Source organism: Mesoplodon densirostris, chromosome 14, assembly GCF_025265405.1.
Source record: "Mesoplodon densirostris isolate mMesDen1 chromosome 14, mMesDen1 primary haplotype, whole genome shotgun sequence".
NCBI classification, from domain to species: domain Eukaryota; kingdom Metazoa; phylum Chordata; class Mammalia; order Artiodactyla; family Ziphiidae; genus Mesoplodon; species Mesoplodon densirostris.
Window position 1 is genome coordinate 25,767,689 of NC_082674.1, and position 24,260 is coordinate 25,791,948.

Sequence of the window (24,260 nt, forward strand, 5' to 3'; positions counted from 1 at the left end):
TATAAGAAAAAAAGGAATATATGTAAGCTATGTACCTAGAAAATTAAGTGCTACTTCATTGCTCATCTAATGGACAAAAACACAAAGACTGAGACACAGAGCTATATCTCTTTCACATCAAAAACTTGCTGGCCAAGGAATGTGTGCTTTAGCAATATATTTATTTTGACAGAATTCTATTACAGCTAAGAAAATTAACCTATTGTCAGCTATATCTTACTTGCTATATGGGGTGTTGGGGGGCGGGGGTGGATAAGAAAGATGTGGATAAGGAAAAGGTAATTCTCAGTTTAGTCCCAAAATCTCCTCAAGATGTTGCAATCCTCAAGATGTCACTCAGAGCCCACATGTAAGACTTCACTCACAGGCCATTTCTAGTCAGAAACATAATCCCTTTCCTCACCCCCCTGCTAATACTCACTTCTTGTCATCATCTCTATGATCAACTCAATAACCATTTAAGAAAAAAAAAATCAGATCTACAGATTCCTAAATGAACAAAAGATACCACTATGTTCTCGTATCTTAACAGCACATAAATATCACCACATTCTTAAAATTAAAGTTTAATGAGGGACATAGAAAATGGTAAATCTGAGTGCTTAGGAAACTTGCTTAAGGATAGGTATTATATGAATCAAGAATCAAGTAAGAAAAAAAAAGCATTTTTATGATTGAGGAATGTATTTCTATGAAAAGAGAGAGGGATAGACTATTTAAAATCAGAACACTCCTGGGAAATTCAGAATATATAATTAAAATATGAAATGACTTTTAAAAATCAATCTAGGCATAGATATATTTCATAGGTAAGTATAACAAGGTTCTTCTAACAGTGGCTAAAAGATGAGCGTTACTCCAGAAATAAAGACCCGAGGTCGGCTTCGAAAGCCTAACTGCCTCCTCTAATACGTGACTACTCATCTTGCTTGCCCTTTTGTCAGACCCAACCTAGATGAAAAGATAAAGTCTGGTGGGGAAAAGAGGTCCCATCAGTCTGAATTATCCAACTGTGTACCCAAAGGTTGAAACTCATCCAAAAGCAACATAGTGAAGTTCCACATTTAGTTAAGAGAGATAATAGGAAAAAAGAGATTTAGGTCCCACCAATATAAAACACTTAAAAGTGATATACCCAAAAAGAAACCAAAGAAGGCTAGGTATCAATGAAAAGAAGAAAAAAGAAACTGGATATTGAACAAGTAGTAATCTCAGAATGAGTCTCTGTGTTAGCTATATGCTATAAGACAATTAATAGTGTAAATAAAAGATAATGCATTTTTCCCCCTAGATTGCTAGATCCATAAACACCAAGACCATACAAATATTTTGGAGAGAAATGTAATATAGGCATTGGAAGTAATGCCACTTTCTCTCCCTTTAATTAATTACAAAGTTCTTTGTCTTAAAAGAGTAACTTTTAAATATTGGCATATAATCACTGTTGCCATACATGTAAAAGAAACCTTTAATAGAAAAAAATAGAAAAAAATCAGTAGGCATTCTTTCAGAAATGAATGTAGTTCACATATAATAATACCTCCAGAGAATCCACATTTGTGGAGTTACTTACTATGAGGAGTGTAGTCTGTACACCTAACACATGAGTTACCTGAGTGTCTGTTCTCATAAATATTCAACTACTTATACTAAATAATGGAACACAAGTAATTTTTTTAAAGTGTTTCATGGTTAAGTGGAGATATTTTAACTAAAGAATAAAATGTCATGTGGCCCCAAAGAAGATTCCTTTTGGCATTCTTTTTCTGCCCTGCAAGGTTTTCTGAAAGATATGAATCAAAATCAAGTTACTATCTAAGTAACATCCTGAGTTCCAGTTTTTAATTAAAGTTTTAGTAATAGGAAAAGACTTTGCAACTCTAAATATGGGAAAGAACTTTAAAAATTCCTTAAACAGCCCGAGTACTCTTTCTAAAACATGAATCAGATCATATCACTTCCCTGCTTAAAAAGTCTTTCAATGGCTTTTCTTGGTCAGAGGATAAAATACAAAATCCTTAAAATGGGTTCTAAAGTCTCATATCAACTGGCCCCTTCTTGTGTTATTCTCCCCCCCACCCCCGGATCTCAGTACTTTATGCACACTGGTCTTGCAGTTCCTTGATGATGAGAATACCTTTGCCTATTTCAAACCTTCTTCATGTGTAATTGTTTCTTTTGCTTGGCTTAAAAATCATTTTCCCAGAGATGCCTTCTCCAATACCTTATCCACAATATAAATCCAATCACCCTGAATCACAGCAGTTCACAAAGTGTGAACTGTGAATTCACAAGAACCTTTCAAGGAGTCCACAAAATCAAAACTATTTTCATAATAATACAAAGAAGTTATTTGCCTTTTCAACATGTTAACATTTGCACTTGTAGTACAAAAGTAAGACTGGGTATACTGCTGGCTACAATCAAGGTAACAGAATCAAAATGTACTAGTAGTCATGTATTCTTCACCTTCACCCATGCTGTATTTTTTTTTAAAGCCAGTTTCATTTAATTTCATTAAATTTTGAACTTCGAGTACAGTTTTATAAAAATATTCTGTATGACAAAATGCATTCAATTTGTGGTGATAAACGCATAAAGCGCTTCTACTGCATACAGAAGTATGTCTCAAGGAAAAAGCATCTATGTGATTTTGAGTTATGAGCTGAAGTAGACTTTTTTCCATGGAACACAATTTTTACTTCAAAAAATTAGACAAACTGTGGTTATTCCAATTTAGATATCCGGCAGAAATTTTTTAGAAAATGAACAAAATGAGCCTGACACTTCAAAGAAAATATTTGACGTATTTGTTGCCAATGATAAAATTGAAACTTTTAAGTGAAAATTAGACTTTTGCAAAAAGCTTCCCAATAATTAAAAATTTTTCTCATGAAACTGATGGTGATATTAACAAATGTGATTTTTTTTTTACATCGCATGATGAAATGTCAACATTTGAAAGATCTGCATGACTCAATGAACAAATATTTTCCAAATGTTCACGCAAGATGCTACAAAATCATGCAAAGGTAAAAGATCCATTCAAACTTTAAGGACAAAAGATGATCCTGGTTGACATGTAGAGAATGGGAAAGGGAAAGAAGAATGGAAGCTAGTGGTATCAAATTTATCCTTCTCTCTTGGACTGTTATTTTTTCTCTATACTTATTATTCCCAAAAGGATGTTTTCTCTATTTTCTTAAAGAACTATGAAGATATTGCAAATCTCAGGGAGGGCCACTTCCAAGAGAATACAACAAGACTGTCCATGATTATTTTTAACACTGAGACCTTAACACTTATTTATTCAGAATTCAATTACTATATACTAATTATAAAAATAAACTGATCACATCATCATCCATCATCCACATTTCTTTTTACTGATCTCCTTTATTGTCACCTTCTTAGTCCTTGACTCTCTTCCCTTATTATTTTTTTCCTTTCCATTCTCACTGTCCATCAACTTATTTAACACACAATTTCCACTTATATCAATAAAGGCTCTCTATATATTCCTAGGCCAAATTTAATTCAGGGTACCCTTTTAGTACATATCATCATCAATAAAAGTTCTGCCAAATAGAAAAAGGTTTGGAAAAGGCTGTTATATAAACTAGCCTTGATTATGGTTGGTTTATAGGCCCAGGGTCAAATAAAGGAAGCTTCTGAAAAGCTTTACAATCTAATTTCTATTTTACTCTTATTCATGAAACAAGTTAAAATTACACATTAAATATGTATTATGAAATATTTGTTAAAGATGTGCATCAAAACATCATAAAGGAGGCGGAGCTAACCAAAACCTCATCAATTTGGCAATATTATCATTTTATTTATTATTAAAAACTTACTAAAAAATAATTTTCAATAAAGGCCTGATAAAATGTGCAGAGCATACTACATAAAAACAAAAGAGAGCAGCTTTTTTGCTTTAACAATTTGAACTAATTGCTCATAAAGGAGTAGGCTGTGGGTGAGATTTTCTTTTTAAACTCATGGCTGTTGTGAGTTACTTCTGAATGATTATACTTCATCTCTACTAGTACGAGTCTAACCTAACAACATTTGACAGAATTAAAATGATCAGTTTCACCTATTCACACAGTGTACGTACAACTGGCAATACAGACTAGAACCTGACACTGGTCCACATGTAGTGAACTGGCTATTTAAATAAAATGTTGGTCAGCAAACTAAGTAATTTGGGTGGCTAATTCCAGCAGAAACTTTTGAAATTTCACAAGTTTCTTATTTTAGAGAGTGGTATACTATGCTTTTAAAGTTCACAAATTTCTCATTTTAGAGAGTAGTATACGACTCAGTCTCAATTTGACAGAAAGACTTTTTAAAGCTAATTTCAGAGCTGTCATTAAATTATTAAGAGCTAATATAATTAAAAAACCATATTAAATTCATTGTCAGATTCTAAAATAACTTAGGTACCTTATCCTGTCAATGAGAAATTATTCTTCATTCATTAAACACAACCTAACACGTACAATAAAGAATTTTCAATTATAAAGTGATTAAAATAGAACAAAGGGCTTTGAATTTTTCTTAAAAGTATTCATCTCCAGGTTTTCAAAGAAAATTTTAAAAACCAAAATATTTAACTGTTAACGTTCCTGGACCCAATTCCACTGTGTGCATTCATGTGAGTGGAAGAGGGGGCACACTCAATTCTGACACTATCTACCTTGAGATAGCATCAGATTCCACAGGTTACGGGTTCAGTCCTACAAAAATGTCCCCACACCCACACCCATCCCCCATCTCAGATGCCAGTCGCAAGCCCAGGTTGTCACTTGTGCTTCTGACCAACCAGTTACAGATTGGCAATTCCAACAACCACCTCCTTGAATTTCAATTCAGAGGCCAATCATAAGTCCAGGTTGTTACCTGTATTTCTGACAGACCAGTTACAAATCAGAGGTTTAATTTGCTAGAGCGGCTCACAAAACTCAGAGAAATATTTCACTTACTAGGTCACCGGTTTATTATAAAAAGATATAACTTAGCAACAGCCAGATGGAGGAGGTGCGTAGGGCAAGGCGAGGGGAAAGAGCCAGGACCTTCATGCCCTCTACAGGCGGGCCACTCTCTCCAAATCTCCACATGTTCACCAACATGGAAGCTCTCCGAACCCTGTCCCTTTGGGTTTTTATGGGGGCTTTATTACATAGTCATGATGGCGACTGATTCAACCTCCAGGCTCTCTCCCCTCCCCAGGGGAGGTCAGGGAGTGGGAATGAAAATTCCAACCCTCTAAACACAAGGTTGGTTATCCTGGCAACCAGCCCCATGCTTAGGTGGGGTCCAAAAGTCACCTTATTAACATACAAGAAACACTTTTGCCATTCTCACCACTTAGGAAATTCCAAGGGTTTTGGGAGCTGTGAGCCTGTAACTGTGGAAAAAGACTAAATATATATGTGAAATATATTTTGGTCATTTAAATGACCAAATATATATTTTGTATAAATCACAATACTGTATTAACCTTCTAACACTTCCAGAACTAAACATTTTACCAAACAAAGGGAAGGTAGAAACTAAATGTTCAGATAATGAAAAATAGTATTAAAGCTTTTCATAACCTATATAAGGTATAATCAAATTTATAAAGTCAAATTCTTAATGAAATCAAGTATATAATAAGTATGTAAAACAAATTACTTCAGTGACAAAGCAATTATAATTCCCAACCACCTAATCAAAATGGTATCTAACTATATTACTTACGTAATAGATGGATCCACTTGTTTGTAAGCATGAGCAGCACAAGACCCACAGTACGTATACCCTGCATGGCTACAAAACAAAAAAATGTTTAACTTAATCATCAGATTCAAAATCAAGTTATTCTGGGAAAAAAAAACTTTTGAAGGAAATCTAATAATTATGGTAAACATTATGTGTACAGACTAAAAAGCAATGTATTGATAGATAATGATGCAACTTCTAGAAGATAACAGGGAACACATCATTGTTCTGTGTTCCACTGTTATTTTATTTATTTATTTATTTATTTATTTATTGGGGGGGCCATGCTGCACAGCATGCGGGATCTCAGTTCCCCAACCAGAGATCAAACCTGTGCCCCCTGCAGTGGAAGTAGAGTCTTAACCACTGTACCACCAGGGAAGTCCCCCTGTATTCCAATTTTAAATGTTAAAAAGTATTTGGTCTGAAGGAAAATTATATTTGGAAATATTCAAGGCTTATTTGAAGTTGCTAATGTAACATTAATAATATATGAGCTTTTAACATTCCTCTTCAATACCATTAACAGGCTATTACATACATAAAAATAATAAGACCAAGTCACATCAGAGCAAAACAAATAATCTACAAGAAACAACTCACGTCCCTCTGTGTCTTTAGTGGTAAGAGAATTGACCTGACCTTCTGTGTATTATGTCTTTCATTTTTTCTCCCTACTACTCATCCCATCCTTTTCCTTCTCTGGTCTCAGCTTTACATTGGTCCTCTGATCACCCGTACAATGACTTTGTTTCAGAACTTCATTTTTCTTTCTTGACTCAAGCTATGTGAGTCTAGAAATATTTCCCTTAATGCTTACTATTTAGTGTACGGCCAGTAAATGTTTAACAAATGGCTCTGCAGGAAAAAACTGTATACATATGTACATAAGCTTATTATAAATTTTACTGAAATAAAGAGAGACGTATCACACAAATGACAAACAATGAAAAAGTATAAAATACTCTTTACTGCAAATTCAGCTTAGGCAATTGATTGTCCCAGAATGCTTTCACTGATGGTAGATGAACTCTTTAACCCACAGCCAAGCAATGGCTGCAAATGACAAGAGTGAAATAATGAAGACATATGTCTGAATTTCACTCATTCAACAATGACTTGAATGACTTCTTTGCTTATTAGACAATAGTTTTTCAAATACTGGAAAGCATATTTCTTTCCTCATTTTTTTGTGCTTGTCACAGTGTAAAGGTTACAGACGTAACATAATTTTAAGTTTCATCTGCCTTATTAACCTTTCCCCATTACTTTTCTTGAGTACAGACAATCAACAAAAAATAAAATCCTGATTTACAGCAATCTGTCTATTAATGTGGAGTAAATCATTCCCATCATGGACAATTTCAAGATGCACAGTAAACTGAAAAGACAAAACACAGACTGGGAGAAAATATTTGTAAAGCATATATCTGACAAAGGATTTATATCTAAATATATAAAGAAAAAGCATATATCTGATAAAGAATTTATATCTGAATATATAAAGAAATTTCAAAACAACCTAATACTTTAAAAAATATAGGTAACTGTTTTACAAGACAAAAAGAATTCGGAAGATTGGTTGCACAACAAAGTGAATGCACTTAACACTACTATATAAATGGTTAAAAGTAGTTAAGATGGTAGATTTTATGTTACTACAATTTTTAAAAAATTTTTAAATAGGAAAAGATGTGAACAGATACTTTCATCAAAAAATACACCGGGGGCTTCCCTGGTGGCGCAGTGGTTAAGAGTCCACCTGCCGATGCAAGGGACACAGGTTCGTGCCCTGGTCCGGGAAGATCCCACATGCCACAGAGCTGCTGGGCTCGTGAGCCATGGCCGCTGAGCCTGCGCGGCCGGAGCCTGTGCTCCGCAACGGGAGAGGCCACAACAGTGAGAGGCCTGCGTTCAGCAAAAAAAAAAAAAATACACTGGGATGGCAAAAAGCACACAAAAGAAGGCTGTACATCAGTTACTCATTAAGGAAAGGCAAATTAAAACTACAGTGAGCTGCCACTAAACACCCACTAGAATAAGCTAAAATTAAAATGAGTGACCATACCAAATGTGGCAAGGATGTAGAACTGAAACTCAGTCTGTAGGAAATGTAAAACGGTACAACTACTTTGGAAAATGGTTTGGCAGTTTCTTTAAAAAAAAAAAAAAAAAAGCTAAACATACTTCTGCCATAAAACTCCTGCCAACGATTCCACTCCTAAATATATATATATATATATATATATATAAACATTATGTGCACACAAAGATTTGTACACAAATATTCATCCCATTTTTACTTGCAAGAGCCAAAAACGGAAACAGCCAAATGTCCCTCAAAAGGTGAATGGATAAACAAATTGAAGTATATCCATACAATGAAATAACTCTTCAGCAATAGAAAGGAATAAACTATTGACACACTCAAAATAATTATGGTAAAAAAATAAATACGCTGAGTGAGAGAAGCCAGACAAAAAGAGTTCATACTATATGATTCCATTTAAATACTTCTACAATAAAAAAAAATTTTTTTAAGAATATGTATGTATAAAACTGAGTCACTTGCTGTACAGGAGAGACTGGCACAACACTGTAAATCAACTCTACTTCAATTAAAAATAAAAATAAATAATTCTAGAAAATAAGAACTAATCTATAGTGACAGAAAGTAAATCAGTGGATGTGGGAGGGTGGGAGAAGGGCAGAGAGGGAAAGAAGAGCACAAGGAAACTGCTGAAGATGATGAATATGTTCATTATCTTAATCGTGGTAATGACTTCACAGGTGTATACATATTTCAAACTTATCAAACTGCATACTTTATATGCAGCTGAATGTTAATCATACCCCAGCAAAGCTCTATTTTAAAAATGAGGGCTTCCCTGGTGGCGCAGTGGTTGAGAGTCCGCCTGCTGATGCAGGGGACATGGGTTCGTGCCCCGGTCCGGGAGGATCCCACATGACACGGAGTGGCTGGGCCCGTGAGCCATGGCCGCTGAGCCTGCGCATCCGGAGCCTGTGCTCCGCAAAGGGAGAGGCCACAACAGTGAGAGGCCCGCGTACCGCAAAAAAAAAAAAAAAGATACTCATCTGATATAGACACAGAAAAAGAGATTCACATAAGTCAATCACAACCATACAAGATAGTAGGGTCCTTAATTAGGAGTAAAGTAATATGGGACATATGCTAAGCACACTGAAATCACTGAGGCTTAATAGGTCAGATTAATGGTAGTCACTCCATCCTTACACCTCTGTCAAGGGAGCCTATCAAGTTGCCTGAATATAGCAATATTCTCACAATCCAGTTCTAATCATAGCCAGAAGGTAATATAAGTTGTTCTGTGGCTCAGCAAATTCAGTTTTGCTGTCATCCTGTACTGATCTTGATATTCTAGGCTAACCAGGGGCTCTATTTTAACCGGTTATGTCCCCAGTCTTCCAGTCCCCAAGACACCAATACCAACTACTTCAGATACTTAATACCTGTTCCTCATCTGAACATCACTGGCTCCTGTCAGTTCAGATATGCACTATCTTGCCTGGCCATGCAGACCTTAAAAACCATCTGATCCATCTGGATCCACCCTGGTCTGTCACAAACCTGAATGACATTCAGATTTTCAACACTGCTTTGCTCTCAGTTGTCACTCACTTCACATCCCTCCACTTCTCAGTCCTTACTCTTCTTGAATTTAAAGGCCCTGAACCCCAATCTATACTCCGATCTCTAAATCAACCTGTCTTTGTACTCTCCCAGTTTTACCAACGCTGTTCCTATCCAAGCTCAGTTCTTAAATGCCAGAAAGCCTTCTTAGAAACGTTAGATTCTTGAAGTACAGGTAGGAAAGAAATAGTAAGTAGAAGGGTAAGGGCATGAAGGGAATAAAGCCTGAAGGAAAAACATGAGCAAATGTCCAAGTGTATGATGTAAATGAGAAAATATGAAACTGGCCTGAATGGAACAAGAGAGTAATGTTAACCCAGAGTCAGACAGAGGAGTCTGGGCTTGATAAAACAAGTTACTGAAAAACTGCTGTATGCTCTTGGAACAGGGGAGTGACAATATGAAACTGTTATCATGTACTGAAAAACACAAGCACAAAGGTCGTGTTAGAGGCAAGACAAGTTACGTGAAGCTCTCTTGGAAACTGTGGCGTGAGGCAGTAATATCATGGTCTAGGTCTAGAATGGTGTCAGTGCCAGTGGTAAATGAGAAATCAATGATCTAGGGTCTAGAAAGAAACAGTGACATATCTTAGTGACCAAGTAGGAGGAGGAAGAAGAGGACAGTTGTGATGATAGTGGTAACTGAGTGCTTACTGCATCTCAGGCACTCTTCTATGCAACTCAAAGCATTATTTTTAATCCTAACAACTCTATGAGATAGGAATTATTATTCTTCTCATTTTATAGATGAAGAAACTAAAGCAGCAAGGTTAAGAAACTTGCTCAAGGTCATACAGATAGTAAGTGGCACTCCAGGATATAAAGTCAGGCAGTAGAGCTCCAGAACCCATTCTTAAGCACCGTAAGAGACCTTTACATAGTTCAAGGAAGAAGGGAAGGAGGGCTTCCCTGGTGGCGCAGTGGTTGAGAGTCCGCCTGCTGATGCAGGGGAGGCGGGTTCGTGCCCCGGTCCGGGAGGATCCCACATGCCGCGGAGCGGCTGGGCCCGTGGACCATGGCCGCTGGGCCTGCGCGTCCGGAGCCTGTGCTCCGCAATGGGAGAGGCCACAACAGTGAGAGGCCCACGTACCACCAAAAAAAAAAAAAAAAAAAAAAAAAAAAAAAAAGAAGGGAAGGAGTCCATGGAGTAGGAAAAGCAATAAGCCTAACAACTGGAAGAATACTTACAGAATCACATAGCCTGTAAGACTACAAGGAAGGATGATAGTTTTGAAAACACAATTAACTAAGGTAAACTTGTTTCATAATAAGAACTTAGATTTCATGGTTTCAGTCCTTTTTGAAGCTGAAGGTATAAAAGTCTGCTTGACCTAAAGACAACATAGTGGCAAAACGCAAGGAAGATTCTTTTATCTTTTTTTAAATTTTATTTATTTATTTTATACAGCAGGTTCTTATTAGCTATCTATTTTATATATCTCAGTGTATATATGTCAATCCCAATCTCCCAATTCATCCCACCACCACCACCACCCCACCCCCGCTTCCCCCCATGGTTTCCATACATCTGTTCTCTACATCTGTCTCTATTTCTGCCTTGCAAACCAGTTCATCTATACCATTTTTCTATATTCCACAAATATGCGTTAATATATGATATTTCTTTTTCCTTTCTGACTTCACTCTGTATGACAGTATCTAGGTCCATCCACGTTTCTACAAAGGACCCAATTTCGTTCCTTTTTATGGCTGAGTAGTATTCCATTCTATATATGTACCACATCTTCTTTATCCATTCGGCTGTTGATACGCATTTAGGTTGCTCCCAATGACTTGGCTATTGTAAATAGTGCTACAATGAACATTGGGGTGCATGTGTCTTTTAGAATTATGGTTTTCTCTGAGTATATGCCCAATAGTGGGATTGCTGGGTCATATGGTAATTCTATTTTTACTTTTCTAAAGAACCTCCATATTGTTCTCCATAGTGGCTGTATCAACTTACATACCCACCAGCAGTGCAAGAGGGTTCCCTTTTCTCCACACCCTCTCCAGCATTTATTCTTTGTAGATTTTCTGATGATGTCCATTCTAACCGTTGTGAGGTGATACCTCACTGTAGCTTTGATTTGCATTTCTCTAATAATTAGTGATGTTGAGCAGCTTTTCATGTGCCTCTTGGTCATCTGTATGTCTTCTCTGGAGAAATGTCTATTTAGGTCTTCTGCCCATTTTTGGATTGGGTTGTTTTTTTAATATTGAGCTGCAGGAGCTGTTAATGTATTTTGGAGATTAATCCTTTGTCCGTTGATTCATTTGCAAATATTTTCTCCCATTCTGAGGGTTGTCTTTTCGTCTTGTATATAGTTTCCTTTGCTTTGCAAAAGATTTTAAGTTTCATTAGGTCCCATTTGTTTATTTTTCTTTTTATTTCCATTACTCTAAGAGGTGGATCAAAAAAGATCTTGCTGTGATTTATGTCAAAGAGTGTCCTTCCTATGTTTTCCTCTAAGAGATTTACAGTGTCCGGTCTTAGGTCTGTAATGCATTTTGGCTTTATTTTTGTGTATGGTGTTAGGGAGTGTTCTAATTTCACTCTTTTATAGGTAGCTGTCCAGTTTTCCTAGCACCACTTATGAAAGAAGCTGTCTTTTCTCCATTGTATATTCTTGCCTCCTTTATCATACATTAGTTGACCATAGGTGCGTGGGTTTATCTCTGGGCTTTCTATCCTGTTCCATTGATCTATATTTCTGTTGTTCTGCCAGTACCATACTGTCTTGATTACTGTAGCTTTGTAGTATAGTCTGAAGTCAGGGAGTCTCATTCTTCCAGCTCCGTTTTTTTCCCTCAAGACTGCTTTGGCTATTTGGGGTCTTTGGTGTCTCCATACAAACTTTAAGATTTTTTGTTCTAGTTCTGTAAAAAAATGCCATTGGTAAGTTGATAGGGATTGCACTGAATCTGTAGATTGTTTTGGGTAGTATAGTCATTTTCATAATATTCATCCTTCCAATCAAAGAACATGGTATATCTCTCCTTCTGTTTGTGTCATCTTTGATTTCTCTCACCAGTGTCTTATAGTTTTCTGAGTACAGTTCTTTTACCTCCTTAGGTAGGTTTATTCCCTTGTATTTGATTATTTTTGTTGCAATGGTGAACAATATTGTTTCTCCTTAATTTCTTTCTGATATTTCATTGTTAGTGCATAGGGATGCAAGAGATTTCTGTGCATTAATTTTGTATCCTGCAACTTCACCAAATTCATTGATTAGCTCTAGTAGTTTTCTGGTGTCATCTTTTGGATTATCTATGTATAGTATCATGTCGTCTTCAAACAGTGACAGTTTTACTTCTTCTTTTCTGATTTGGATTCCTTTTATTTCTTTTTCTTCTCTGACTGCCATGGCTAGGACTTCCAAAACTACGTTGAATAATAGTGGGGAGAATGGACATCCTTGTCTTCTTCCTGATCGGAAGATGCTTTCCGTTTTTCACCACTGAGAATGATGTTTGCTGTGAGTTTGTCGTATATGGCCTTTATTATGTTGAGGTAGGTTCCCTCTATGCCCACTTTCTGGAGAGTTTTTATCATAAATGGGTGTGGAATTTTGTCAAAACCTTTTTCTGCATCTATTCAGATGATCATTTGGTTTTCATTCTTCAATTTGTTAATATGGTGTACCACATTGATTGATTTGCATATATAGAAGAATCATTGCATCCCTGGAATAAATCCCACTTGATCATGGTGCATGATCCTTTTAATCATACACCATGGTGTTGTTGGATTCTGTTTGCTAGTACTTTGTTCAGGACTTTTGCATCTATCTTCATCGGTGATACTGGTCTGTAATTTTCTTTTTTTTGTATCATCTTTGTCCGATTTTGGTATCAGGGTGATGGTGGTCCAATAGAATGTGATTGGGAGTGTTCCATCCTCTGTGATATTTTGGAAGAGTTTGAGAAGGATGGGCATTAGCTCTTCTCTAAACGTTTGATAGAATTCACCTGTGAAGCCATCTGGTCCTGGACTTTTGTTTCTTGCAAGATTTTTAATCACAGTTTCAATTTCATTACTTGCGATTGGTCTGTTCATATTTTCTGTTTCTTCCTGGTTCAGTCTTGGAAGGTTATACCTTTCTAAGAATTTGTCCATTTCTTCCAAGTTGTCCATTTTATTGGCATACATTTGCTTGTAGTAGTCTCTTAGGATGCTCTGTATTTCTACAGTGTCTATTGTAACTTCTTGTTTTTCATTTCTAATTTTATTGATTTGAGTCCTCTCCCTCTTTTTCTTGATGAGTCTGGCTAAAGGTTTATCAATTTTATTTATCTTCTCAAAGAACCAGGCTTTAGTTTTATTATCTTTGTTACTGTTTTGTTTCCATTTCATTTATTTTTGCTCTGATCTTTATGTTTACTTTCCTTCTCCTCACTTTGGGTTTTGTTTGTTCTTCTTTCTCTAGTTCCTTTAGGTGTAAGGTTAGATTGTTTATTTGAGATTTTGTTCTGTCTTGAGGGAGGATTGTATTATAAACTTCCCACTTCGAACTGCTTTTGCTGCATCCCATAGGTTTTGGATTGTCATGTTTTCGTTGTCATTTGTCTCTAGGTATTTTTTAATTTTCTCCTTGATTTCTTCAGTGATCTCTTGGTTATTTAGTAATGTATTGTTTAGCCTCCATGTGTTTGTCTTTTTAACGTTTTTTTCCCTGTAATTTATTTCTAATCTCATAGCATTGTGGTTGGAAAAGATCTTGATATGATTTCAATTTTCTTAGATTTTCCAAGGCTTGATTTGTGACCCAAGATGTGATCTATCCTGGAGAATGTTCTGTGTGCACTATAGAAAAGTGTCATCTGCTGTTTTTGGATGGAATGTCCTATAAATATCAATTAAATCTATCTGGTCTGTTGTGTCATTTAAAGCTTGTGTTTCCTTATTAATTTTCTGTCTGGATGATCTGTCCACTGGTGTAAGTGAGGTGTTAAAGTCCCCCACTATTATTGTGTTACTGTCTATTTCCTCTTTTATAGCTGTTAGCAGTTGCCTTATGTATTGAGGTGCTCCTGTGTTGGGTGAATATATATTTGTAACTGTTATATCTTCTTCTTGGATTGACCCCTTGATCATTATGTTGTGTCCTTCCTTGTCTCTTGTAACATTCTTTATTTTAAAGTTTATTTTATCTGGTGTGAGTATTGCTACTCCAGCTTTCTTTTGATTTCCATTTGCATGGAATATCTTTCACCATCCCCTCACTTTCAGTCTGTATGTGTCCCTAGGTCTGAAGTGGGTCTCTTGTAGACAGCATATATATGGGTCTTGTTTTTGTATCCGTTCAGCCAGCCTGTGTCTTTTGGTTGGAGCATTTAGTCCATTCACATTTAAGGTAATTAGCAATATGTATGTCCCTATGACCATTTTCTTAATTGTTTTGGGTTTGTTTTTGTAGGTCCTTTTCTTCTCTTGTGTTTCCCACTTAGAGAAGTTCCTTTAGCATTTGTTGTAGAGCTGGTTTGGTAGTGCTGAATTCTCTTAGCTTTTGCTTGTCTGTAAAGCTTTTGATTTCTCTGTCGAAACTGAATGAGATCCTTGCTGGGTAGAGTAATCTTGGTTGTAGGTTCTTCCCTTTCATCACTTTAAATATATCATGCTACTCCCTTTTGGCTTGTAGAGTTTCTGCTGAGAAATCAGCTGTTAACCTTATGGGAATTCCCTTTTATGTTATTTGTTTTTCTTCCCTTGTTGCTTTCAATAATTTTTTTTTGTCTTTAATTTTTGTCAGTTTGATTACTGTGTGTCTCAGCGTGTTTCTCCTTGGGTTTATCCCGTCTGGAACTCTCTGCGCTTCCTGGAGTTGTGTGGCTATTTCTTTTCCCATGTTAGGAAAGTTTTCGACTATAATCTCTTCAAATATTTTCTCGGGTCCTTTCTCTCTCTCTTCTCCTTCTGGGACACGTATAATGCGAATGTTGGTGTGTTTAATGTTGTCCCAGAGGTCCCTTAGGCTGTCTTCATTGCTTTTCAGTCTTTTTTCTTTATTCTGTCCCGTGGCATTGATTTCCACCATTCTGTGTTCCAGGTCACTTATCCGTTCTTCTGCCTCAGTTATTCTTCTATTGATTCCTTCTAGTGTATTTTTCATTTCAGTTATTATATTGTTCACCTCTGTTTAAATCTTCTAGGTGTTTGTTAAACATTTCTTGCATCTTCTCAATCTTTGCCTCCATTCTTTTTCCCAAGTCCTGAATCATCTTCACTATCGTTATTCTGAATTCTTTTTCTGCAAGGTTGCCTATCTCCACTTCAGTTAGTTGTTCTTCTGCGGTTTTATCTTGTTTCTTCATCTGGTACATAGTCCTCTGCCTTTTAATTTTGTCTATCTGTCTGTGAATGTGGTTTTCATTCCACAGGCTGCAGGATTACAGTTCTTCTTGCTTCTGCTGTCTGCCCTTGGATAAGGCTATCTAAGAGGCTTGTGCAAGCTTCCTGATGGGAGGGACTGGTGGTGGGTAGAGCTGGGTGTTGCTCTGGTGGGCAGAGCTCAGTAAAACTTTAATGCTTGTCTGCTTGTCTGCTGATGGGTGGGGCTGAGTTCCCTCCCTGTTTGTTGTTTGGCCTGAGGCGACCCAGCACTGGAGCCAACAGGCTCTTGGTGGGGCTAATGGTGGACTCTGGGAGGCCTCACGCCAAGGAGTACTTCCCAGAACTTCTGCTGCCAGTGTCCTTTTCTCCGCGGTGAGCCACAGCCACCCCCGCCTCTGCAGGAGACCCTCCAACACTAGCAGGTATGTCTGGTTCAGTCTCCTATGGGGTCACTGCTCCTTCCCCCTGGGTCCTGATACGCACACTATTTTGTGTGTGCCCTCCAAGAGTGGAGTCTCTGCTTCCCCCAGTCCTGTCAAAGTTCTGCAATCAAATCCCACCAGCCTTCAAAGTTTGAGTCTCTGGGAATTCCTCCTCCCATTGCCAGACCCCCAGGTTAGGAAGCCTGACCTGGGGGTTAGAACCTTCACTCCAGTGGGTGGACTTCTGTGGTATAAGTGTTCTCCAGTTTGTGAGTCACCCACCCAGCAGTTATGGGATTTGATTTTATTGTGATTTCGCCCCTCCTACCCTCTCATTGCGGCTTCTCCTTTGTCTCTGGATGTGGGGAATCTTTTTTGGTGAGTTCCAGTGTCTTCCTGTCGATGATTGTTCAGCAGTTAGTTGTGATTCCTGTGCTCTCGCAAGAGGGAGTGAGCGCACATCCTTCTACCCCGCCATCTTGAACCAATCTCCCAGGGAGATTGGTTCAAGATTGGATAGCGAGATTCTTAACTTAGATAGAGAATACACTGCAGTGTATCTATTTTTTGATCATTAAGTATTCCCCATACTCACTTATCCCCCATAGTGAGGAACTCTACTTCATGAAAGGACCAAGGTCACAGTCAAAGAAGAGAATTTGTAATACTTTCCTTTACCCTGGCCCAGATATATGGTAATGAATAAAGCCATAGTAATAATCATCAACTCTCACCACTAATCCTCTGTTCCTACACCCTTCTCTTGCTCACAGAATCTATAACTCTACATGTATGTGGAAACAGGTTCCAGTAAGGAATCACTCACAATAAAGGAGGCTTCGCTAAGGGAATACGTTTTTTTTCTTTAGTCGTTCTGCATAACAGCCAGAAGAGCAATGAAAATTTGAGCTCTACAGATATTTGAATATGCATCATAAAAGTGTGTCCAAGTCAGTCTTTTTAGAGTTCTTAAAACCTTTAACACAAAGTCATACCTGCTAGCTGTTACAGGTAACTCTGATTCTCAATGTAACTTCTCATGAAAACAAATACAAAATTATACTATTATTATATATTATATATATATATATAATTATATCTATAATTTGTCATTAGGCTAAAACCATACCTCTAAAAACTGATCTTTCTTTTAACGTAGAGTACTTTTGCTTCTCCCTTTACACCTAAACAGCAGATCCTTTGCATCAGCAACTTCAGCTCCTAACCTACCAGAATTTCTGTGCCCCTCAGAGAGCTGCAATTAAATGAGGATGCAAGGTCACACTGTCCACAACCACTCACTAGTTAACTGACAGTTTCCCATACAGCAACCTTGCAGTGTGGTATAATTTAAATTCCTACCTCAGGAAAATTACTAATCACTACATCACATGGACTTTCACTAACAACTATGAATGCCAAGAGTCTACTAAACATTCTATGAGAGGTTTTTCATCAAAGTGGATATAGGGAATAATAAAAGAACACTTACTTGAATTCAACAAAGTCAGATTTCCGTAGTCCTAATTCTATTGAATAGCAGGAAAAATGCAAAATAAAAGACTGCCCTAGATGAAATGAGAAGATTGGACCAGATGAAATGTGATCTCCTCCAGCAATAAGCAAAGTTTGCAACCTTAAGTTAAGACATGATCTACAAACCTAGAAACTAAATTTAAAAACACCTGTAAACATACAGGATCAACCTGAATGACAACTGGCCCCAAACAGTTTACAGAAGCAGCAACCTCCATCTCAATTTTATTTTGCTGCACCTAGCTTTTTATTCTTTTCTTTCACAGGCACTGCTCAATGGCCCTAAAGATTCCTGCTTCAATAAAAAAATCAGTAAATGATTATATCCAAAAAATATCCAGGTAAAACAGTCATTATTTAGAATATTTTATTTTTACAAATGGAATCTCACAAACATTAAGCAAACAATATTATGAGCTAAAAAGTCAAGTAAGAATAAACTAACCACAATGTTGCATATTGAGGGGTTTTTTTTACTGCTAGAGCATATATGATTTGAGATATTGCCATGAATAACCTACTGGTCCTTTTAATATTAACAAGACTGGGAAAGTCTTGACGGTTTCTACCAGATTTAGTTCAACTCTATGCTAATGCAAGGAACCTGTCTTCTGGCCTATCATTCACACAGGGCACATCTGCTTTCACTATGTGAAAGGAAATGAGACAAAACCAAAACAAAGCCAAACAAGCACACAACACAACACAGAATGCACTATGAGACTGTTTAGAAGATTGTTTGTTAACATTAACAAGGACTGCAAATCTCCAGTAACTTAAATTAACTAGATAATTTATGAAGATTCATTGTCTCATGACATGCACTGGTAGAGCTCTACAGGTATGCTTCACTATATACAACCTGGTCTTCTATATAAATGTTTCTTAGTTTTTAAATTTTTCAAACAGGTTTTTATACTAAAGGTATAATGTACACAGTAAAAAAAGTCAAACCGTAAAAAAAGGTACACAATGAAAAGTGAAAGTATCCTTTATTCCATAATATTCCTACTCAGTTAACTACTAAGAAATCAAATTGTGCTTTAAATGTATGGCCTTCAATATTCATTGTCTGTGCTTGACAGTAAAAAATAATTTCATCATGTAAATTAAGTCCCTTCCACAATTATCTGCTTATATTTTTATATTCAATAAGATGTTTCTTAAGTGATGCATACCTGTACAGCTCCATTCTAAGGGTTGCTGAGTTACTGCTGAATACTGCAAGATAAACAACAATTTTGGCATCAAGGTATCTGGCAGTCATGGTAAGAAGGCTTCTGGAACTCCTAGTTCATAAGATCATTTCAATATATATCCCAGGGCCACATACTGTCTCCTGTGCCTCAATATAAGTAAGACAGTTCCAAATGCAACCAAAAGATATTTTTTAGTCAAATTAAATTCTTTTGAATCCCTCTCCCAAATGTGCCTGGTTATGTTATATAGATTAGAATTCATTAAAATTGATCAACAGTTGGTTTATGGGTCAATATTTAATCTTTTAATAATGTCAACAATAAATGACATTATTCTATTTAATCTACATCCATATAAAAATAAGCAAACTGTTTAAGCATTTTCAAAAGTGTGCTATCTAGGTTCTGAGTTTGTTTTTTAAGGTTCCCCTCATATGATTTATTCCCATGAAGGCAAAATCTAAGAAAAGGTGGTCCCAGAGAGCTGGAATTTATAAAATTTTTAAAGTGTGTTTTTGATTTGAAATAAAAGTAGAAATCTTAAAATTTTAAGTTGTCTAATTACTATATAAGCTCATTCTTACAAAGACACTTTTGTGCCGATACAACAAGAAAATATTTGTTGTTGCTTTTCTACCTTAAAAAAAAAAAAGGAGGGCTTCCCTGGTGGCGCAGTGGTTGAGAGTCCGCCTGCCAATGCAGGGGACACGGGTTCATGCCCCGGTCCGCGGCTGGGCCTGTGAGCCATGGCCGCTGAGCCTGCGCGTCCGGAGCCTGTGCTTCGCAACGGGAGAGGCCACAACAGTGAGAGGCCCGCATACCGCAAAAAAAAAAAAAAAAAAAAAAGTAACTCTGGAAAGGAAAATATAATAAGATGAAAACCATATAATAAGATGAACTTGACTATATTTAAAGTTTTCATATATTAACAAAGTAGAAATTGCCTATACATACATAAATGTAACTACAAAGTCACTATATAGCAGAAACATGCACACCAAAGCCAAAACGATTTTCAAATATTCATTTTAAAACCTAAGGTAACTTGGAAATCTTTTACAAATTAATATATTTGTAACATAGACTCAAACATTTCACTTCCCAGGGCATTTCCAAACATTTCAATTTAAAACTAACTACAAGAAGCAAACAAGTCTAGCTACTTTTTCATGAATAACTAACCCCATTTTAATTTTATGTTGATTCAGCTCAGCTCCCACATTTAGAGTGGTTTTTTGTTTTTTGTTTTTTTTTTTGGCGGTACGCAGGCCTCTCACTGCTGTGGCCTCTCCCGTTGCGGAGCACAGGCTCCGGACGCGTAGGCTCAGCGGCCATGGCTCACAGGCCCAGCCGCTCCGCGGCATGTGGGATCCTCCCGGACTGGGGCACGAACCCGCATCCCCTGTACCGGCAGGTGGACTCTCAACCACCACGCCACCAGGGAAGCCCTAGAGTAAGTTTTAACTAGGAAGGTAGTATACCATAATAGTTAAATACCAGCAAAGTAATGGGAATGACAATAGAACATACCTCATGAGATGTTATAAAGAGATGATTACTAATCCACTGTTTCTCACCCAACCAAGGATCTCACTCATAAAAACTTCCCAACTTATCCTTGCATCAATTTTTCTTTCTCTACTGGATCATGTCATCAACATTATAAACTTTAATATCTCCCACCTTAAATAAAAATTCTCCCTGACACCATATTCCCATTGCCCTGTTTCCTTGATTTATAGCAAAATTTCTCAAAAAAACTATCTATACTCACTGTCTTCATTTCCCTCCTTGATTCTTTCTTGAACTCACTCCAACTGTGCTTTCATCCCCACCGCCCCACAGAAATTGTTCTTACTAAAATAACCAGCAATCTCCATAGTATCCAATTATCAATCCTCATCTTATTTGACCTCTTGGCAGAATCTGACACACCTAATCATCTTTTCCTCCCTGACACATTTTCATCCTTTTTCCTCCCAGAGACTTCACTCGCTCTTGGTTTTCCCCCTTCCCCACTGGTCCTCCTTCAAATCTCCTTTGCAAATACTCATCTTCATCGTGACCTCTAAATTAAGCTGGCTTGCCTAAGGGCTTAGTCTTTGAACCTCTTCTCTTCTCTATTTTACTCCTGAGGCAACCATGTCTGATTAAAGTCACACACTTAGCTGTGTTAAGTGTGATATGCCAACACAGCCTAGCCCTTCTTCCCTGTACTCCAGATTCATATATCTAGCTGCCTCACTTGGATACCTAATAGGTATCTCAACATTAACACAGGCAGAATAAAATTTAGATTTTATATAAACACTTCAAATTCCACTCCCCACCTCCACTCTTGTTTTCTCCTATAATTAGTACAAACTCCAATTCTATCCTTCCAATTTCACAAGCCCAAACTTAAGAGTCATCCTTGACTTCTTCTATTTTATTGGTCCTGCCTTCCAAATACCCAGAATATACAGCTTCTCATCACCTCCACCTCTAGCTCCCAGCCAAAGGCATTATGTCATCTCTTTTCTTTACTATAGTAATAAGCCTCTTAAATTGGACTCCTTGCCCCCACAAAACAGAAAGTTCATACAGCAGCAAGAATAATCCTTTTCAAACCTAAGTCAGATCATGTCACTTTGCTGCTCAAAACTTCTCATTACTTGCCATATCACTTGGAATAAAAACCAAAGTTTTGGGGCTTCCCTGGTGGCGCAGTGGTTGAGGGTCCGCCTGCTGATGCAGGGGACACGGGTTCGTGCCCCGGTCCGGGAAGATCCCACATGCCGCGGAGCGGTTGGGCCCGTGAGCCATGGCCGCTGGGCCTGCGCATCCGGAGCCTGTGCTCCACAGCGGGAGAGGCCACAACAGTGAGAGGCCCACATATAGCAAAAAAAAAAAAAAAAAAAAAAAAAGCAAAAACCAAAGTTTTTATGTTCTCCTACAACGCCTCCCTACAATCTAGCCCCAGCAGCCTACTTCACCCACTACTCTTCCCCACACACACGCCACTCCAGCTACACTGGCCTTGCTTTCCCTCAAACACATTAAGCGTATCCTGCCCCAGAGCCTTTGTCCTTGCTTTGTCCTCAACCTGAAACCCTTTTTCCCTGGGCATCTGCATAACTTCTCTCTCACATCATTTAGACTCAACTGTTACCTTGTGAGGAAGACCTTTTCTCACTATCCTATCTAAACTAGCAACTCCCTACCCATACTGTCACTCGCAATCTTATCTGCTTTATTTTTTCTTAGCACCCATCAGCACCTGACACAGAATATAATTGTTTACTGTCTGTCTTCCCCAAATACTAAAAGGCAAGCACCACGAGAGTAGTGATTTTGTTTTATTCAAAGAGCAGCACAAAGAAGAGTATCTGGCATTTAGCCTGGTAGATATTTGCTGAATAACAAAATAAGTAATAGCAAGTCATTATGCTATAAGTTTTATAAAGATTAGCTCATTTAATCTTTGGAAAAACTACATGAAAGTAATATTATTATTCCAGTTTTACCAAGGAGACAAAGGCACAAGAGATTAAATAACTTATATGTCACACAGTTGGTAAGTAGTATAGTCAGCTTCCTGAATCTTTTAAACGAGATGAAGTTAGATCATACAAATGGAGTATTTAACAAAAAGTTTGGCACAAAAAATACATAACATTTATGGAATACTTACTATGTGCCAAACATTAATGTAAGATTTTTATGTGTATTTACTCATTTAATTCTCATATTGTTTAATAAGTGGTTGCTATTATTTTTACTATTTACTATTTATCAAGGTACCAACCTGAACTCAACAGAAGTCACATAAAAGATGCTGCTGTGACAGAAATAGCACAAACTCCAACATTTACCAAATCAAAATTAACTGAAATTCACATCATACAGACACATAGTTAACTGTATGTTTGCTAGCCTGTAGTTCTCAAAAAGCCCTCTAATATAGACAAAATAGTCACAGAGTTTCTTCATTTAAAAAAAAAAAAAATCTACCCCTCCCCTAAAATTCTGGCTGCTACTCCATACTGCATCATATTATGTTTAATCCATTTTTTATTATAAGTTTAAAATTATGTGATTAAAGTAGATCTTTTCAATGTTTAAAACAGAACTTATTCATTTGTACCAAATACTACTGAAATCACCAAGTTTATCTAGTGTAAACAACTCTCTGTTTTAAAAGTCGGTTTTATTACCAAAAGTAAATTTTGATATTTCTGCATCTGAGAAAATAAAGTACCCAATTCCTTTATCCTTGAGTTAAAGTGAAAGCCACAGGAATCATGAAATTTAGTGAATATAACTTCTTCAGTTCAACACAGCATTTGATTTTTAATTTTTAATTCAATCTGTAGATATTCATTCTTTATTAATAATTAACATATGAAAGATTCTGGGTAAAGACCCTTAAAACTTACGGTGCAATAATGGCTCTAGCAGGTCTTTTTGTGGACTGTACTTGTGAAAGCCAACCTTCTAGCTGTGCATTCAGTTGCGGTCCTATAAAAAGAGAAAGAGAGAAACAGGAGTGAGCAAAGCAATACAGTACTAATAACCATACATGACACAAAGTCCTCACTGAACCTATTTGGAACTAAAATAGCTTAATGGGCAGTGGATCATCATTTTGGATGTTAATGTTTGAAACTTAACCAACTACAAAGTTTCTAGTAGCAAGCCATATGATAAAAACAAGCACTGATTAAACAAAATTTGCTTTTATCCACCCACTTATTTATTTACAACCATCTTCATTCAAGAACAACAATACAATCTACAATTTGAGGCAATGATCAAACAAAATGAAACAAGAAAGAGAAAACTATAGTATATGAAAAGAAAATAAGTGAATATATTTTAGAGTACCAAAACCTGCCTTAATCACTAAAATCACATTCATGGAGTGATCATTACCACACTCAATGATCTTTCCTGCCATCCACTCCAGCCCCCTATTCCCATCACCATATCAATAACCACTGTAACTACACCACCTCAAAAATCTGTTTCAAGCATCCCACTCTCTTCACTTCCTATCATTCCAGTTCACGTCTAGAAATCTGTTGGAGTCACTTTTCCAACTGTCCTTCATCCTCTCTTCTTCACTTTTTATACCCATCCTGAGATTTGATGATCCATCACTATAATCACTCCCTTGCCTGTGGCCTCCCTCCTTTGCTCCTCTCTTCCTCCAGCGTAGTCAAATCATAGTTAAAACCAACCTTCCACTTAACAAAGCACCTCCATCTGAACAGCTGAATGAGACTGTAAAGAAACACAACCATATGAACTTTGAAATTATACTCATAAATTACAGCAGATCCT

The 24,260-nt window shown here is 37.1% G+C and overlaps 1 protein-coding gene across 3 annotated transcripts in view; it reads right to left on the minus strand.

Moving 5' to 3' along the window:
• The window catches only part of MEMO1 (mediator of cell motility 1), a 130,378-nt gene that overhangs the window by 42,939 nt on the left and 63,179 nt on the right, over positions 1-24,260 (minus strand). For all 3 annotated transcript variants that reach the window (XM_060117042.1, XM_060117041.1, XM_060117040.1), the window contains 2 exons: positions 23,354-23,435; positions 5,749-5,817 (listed from right to left, as the gene is read on the minus strand). In XM_060117042.1, the coding sequence (XP_059973025.1) occupies positions 5,749-5,817; positions 23,354-23,435 (151 nt within the window). The remainder of the gene's footprint in view (positions 1-5,748; positions 5,818-23,353; positions 23,436-24,260) is intronic.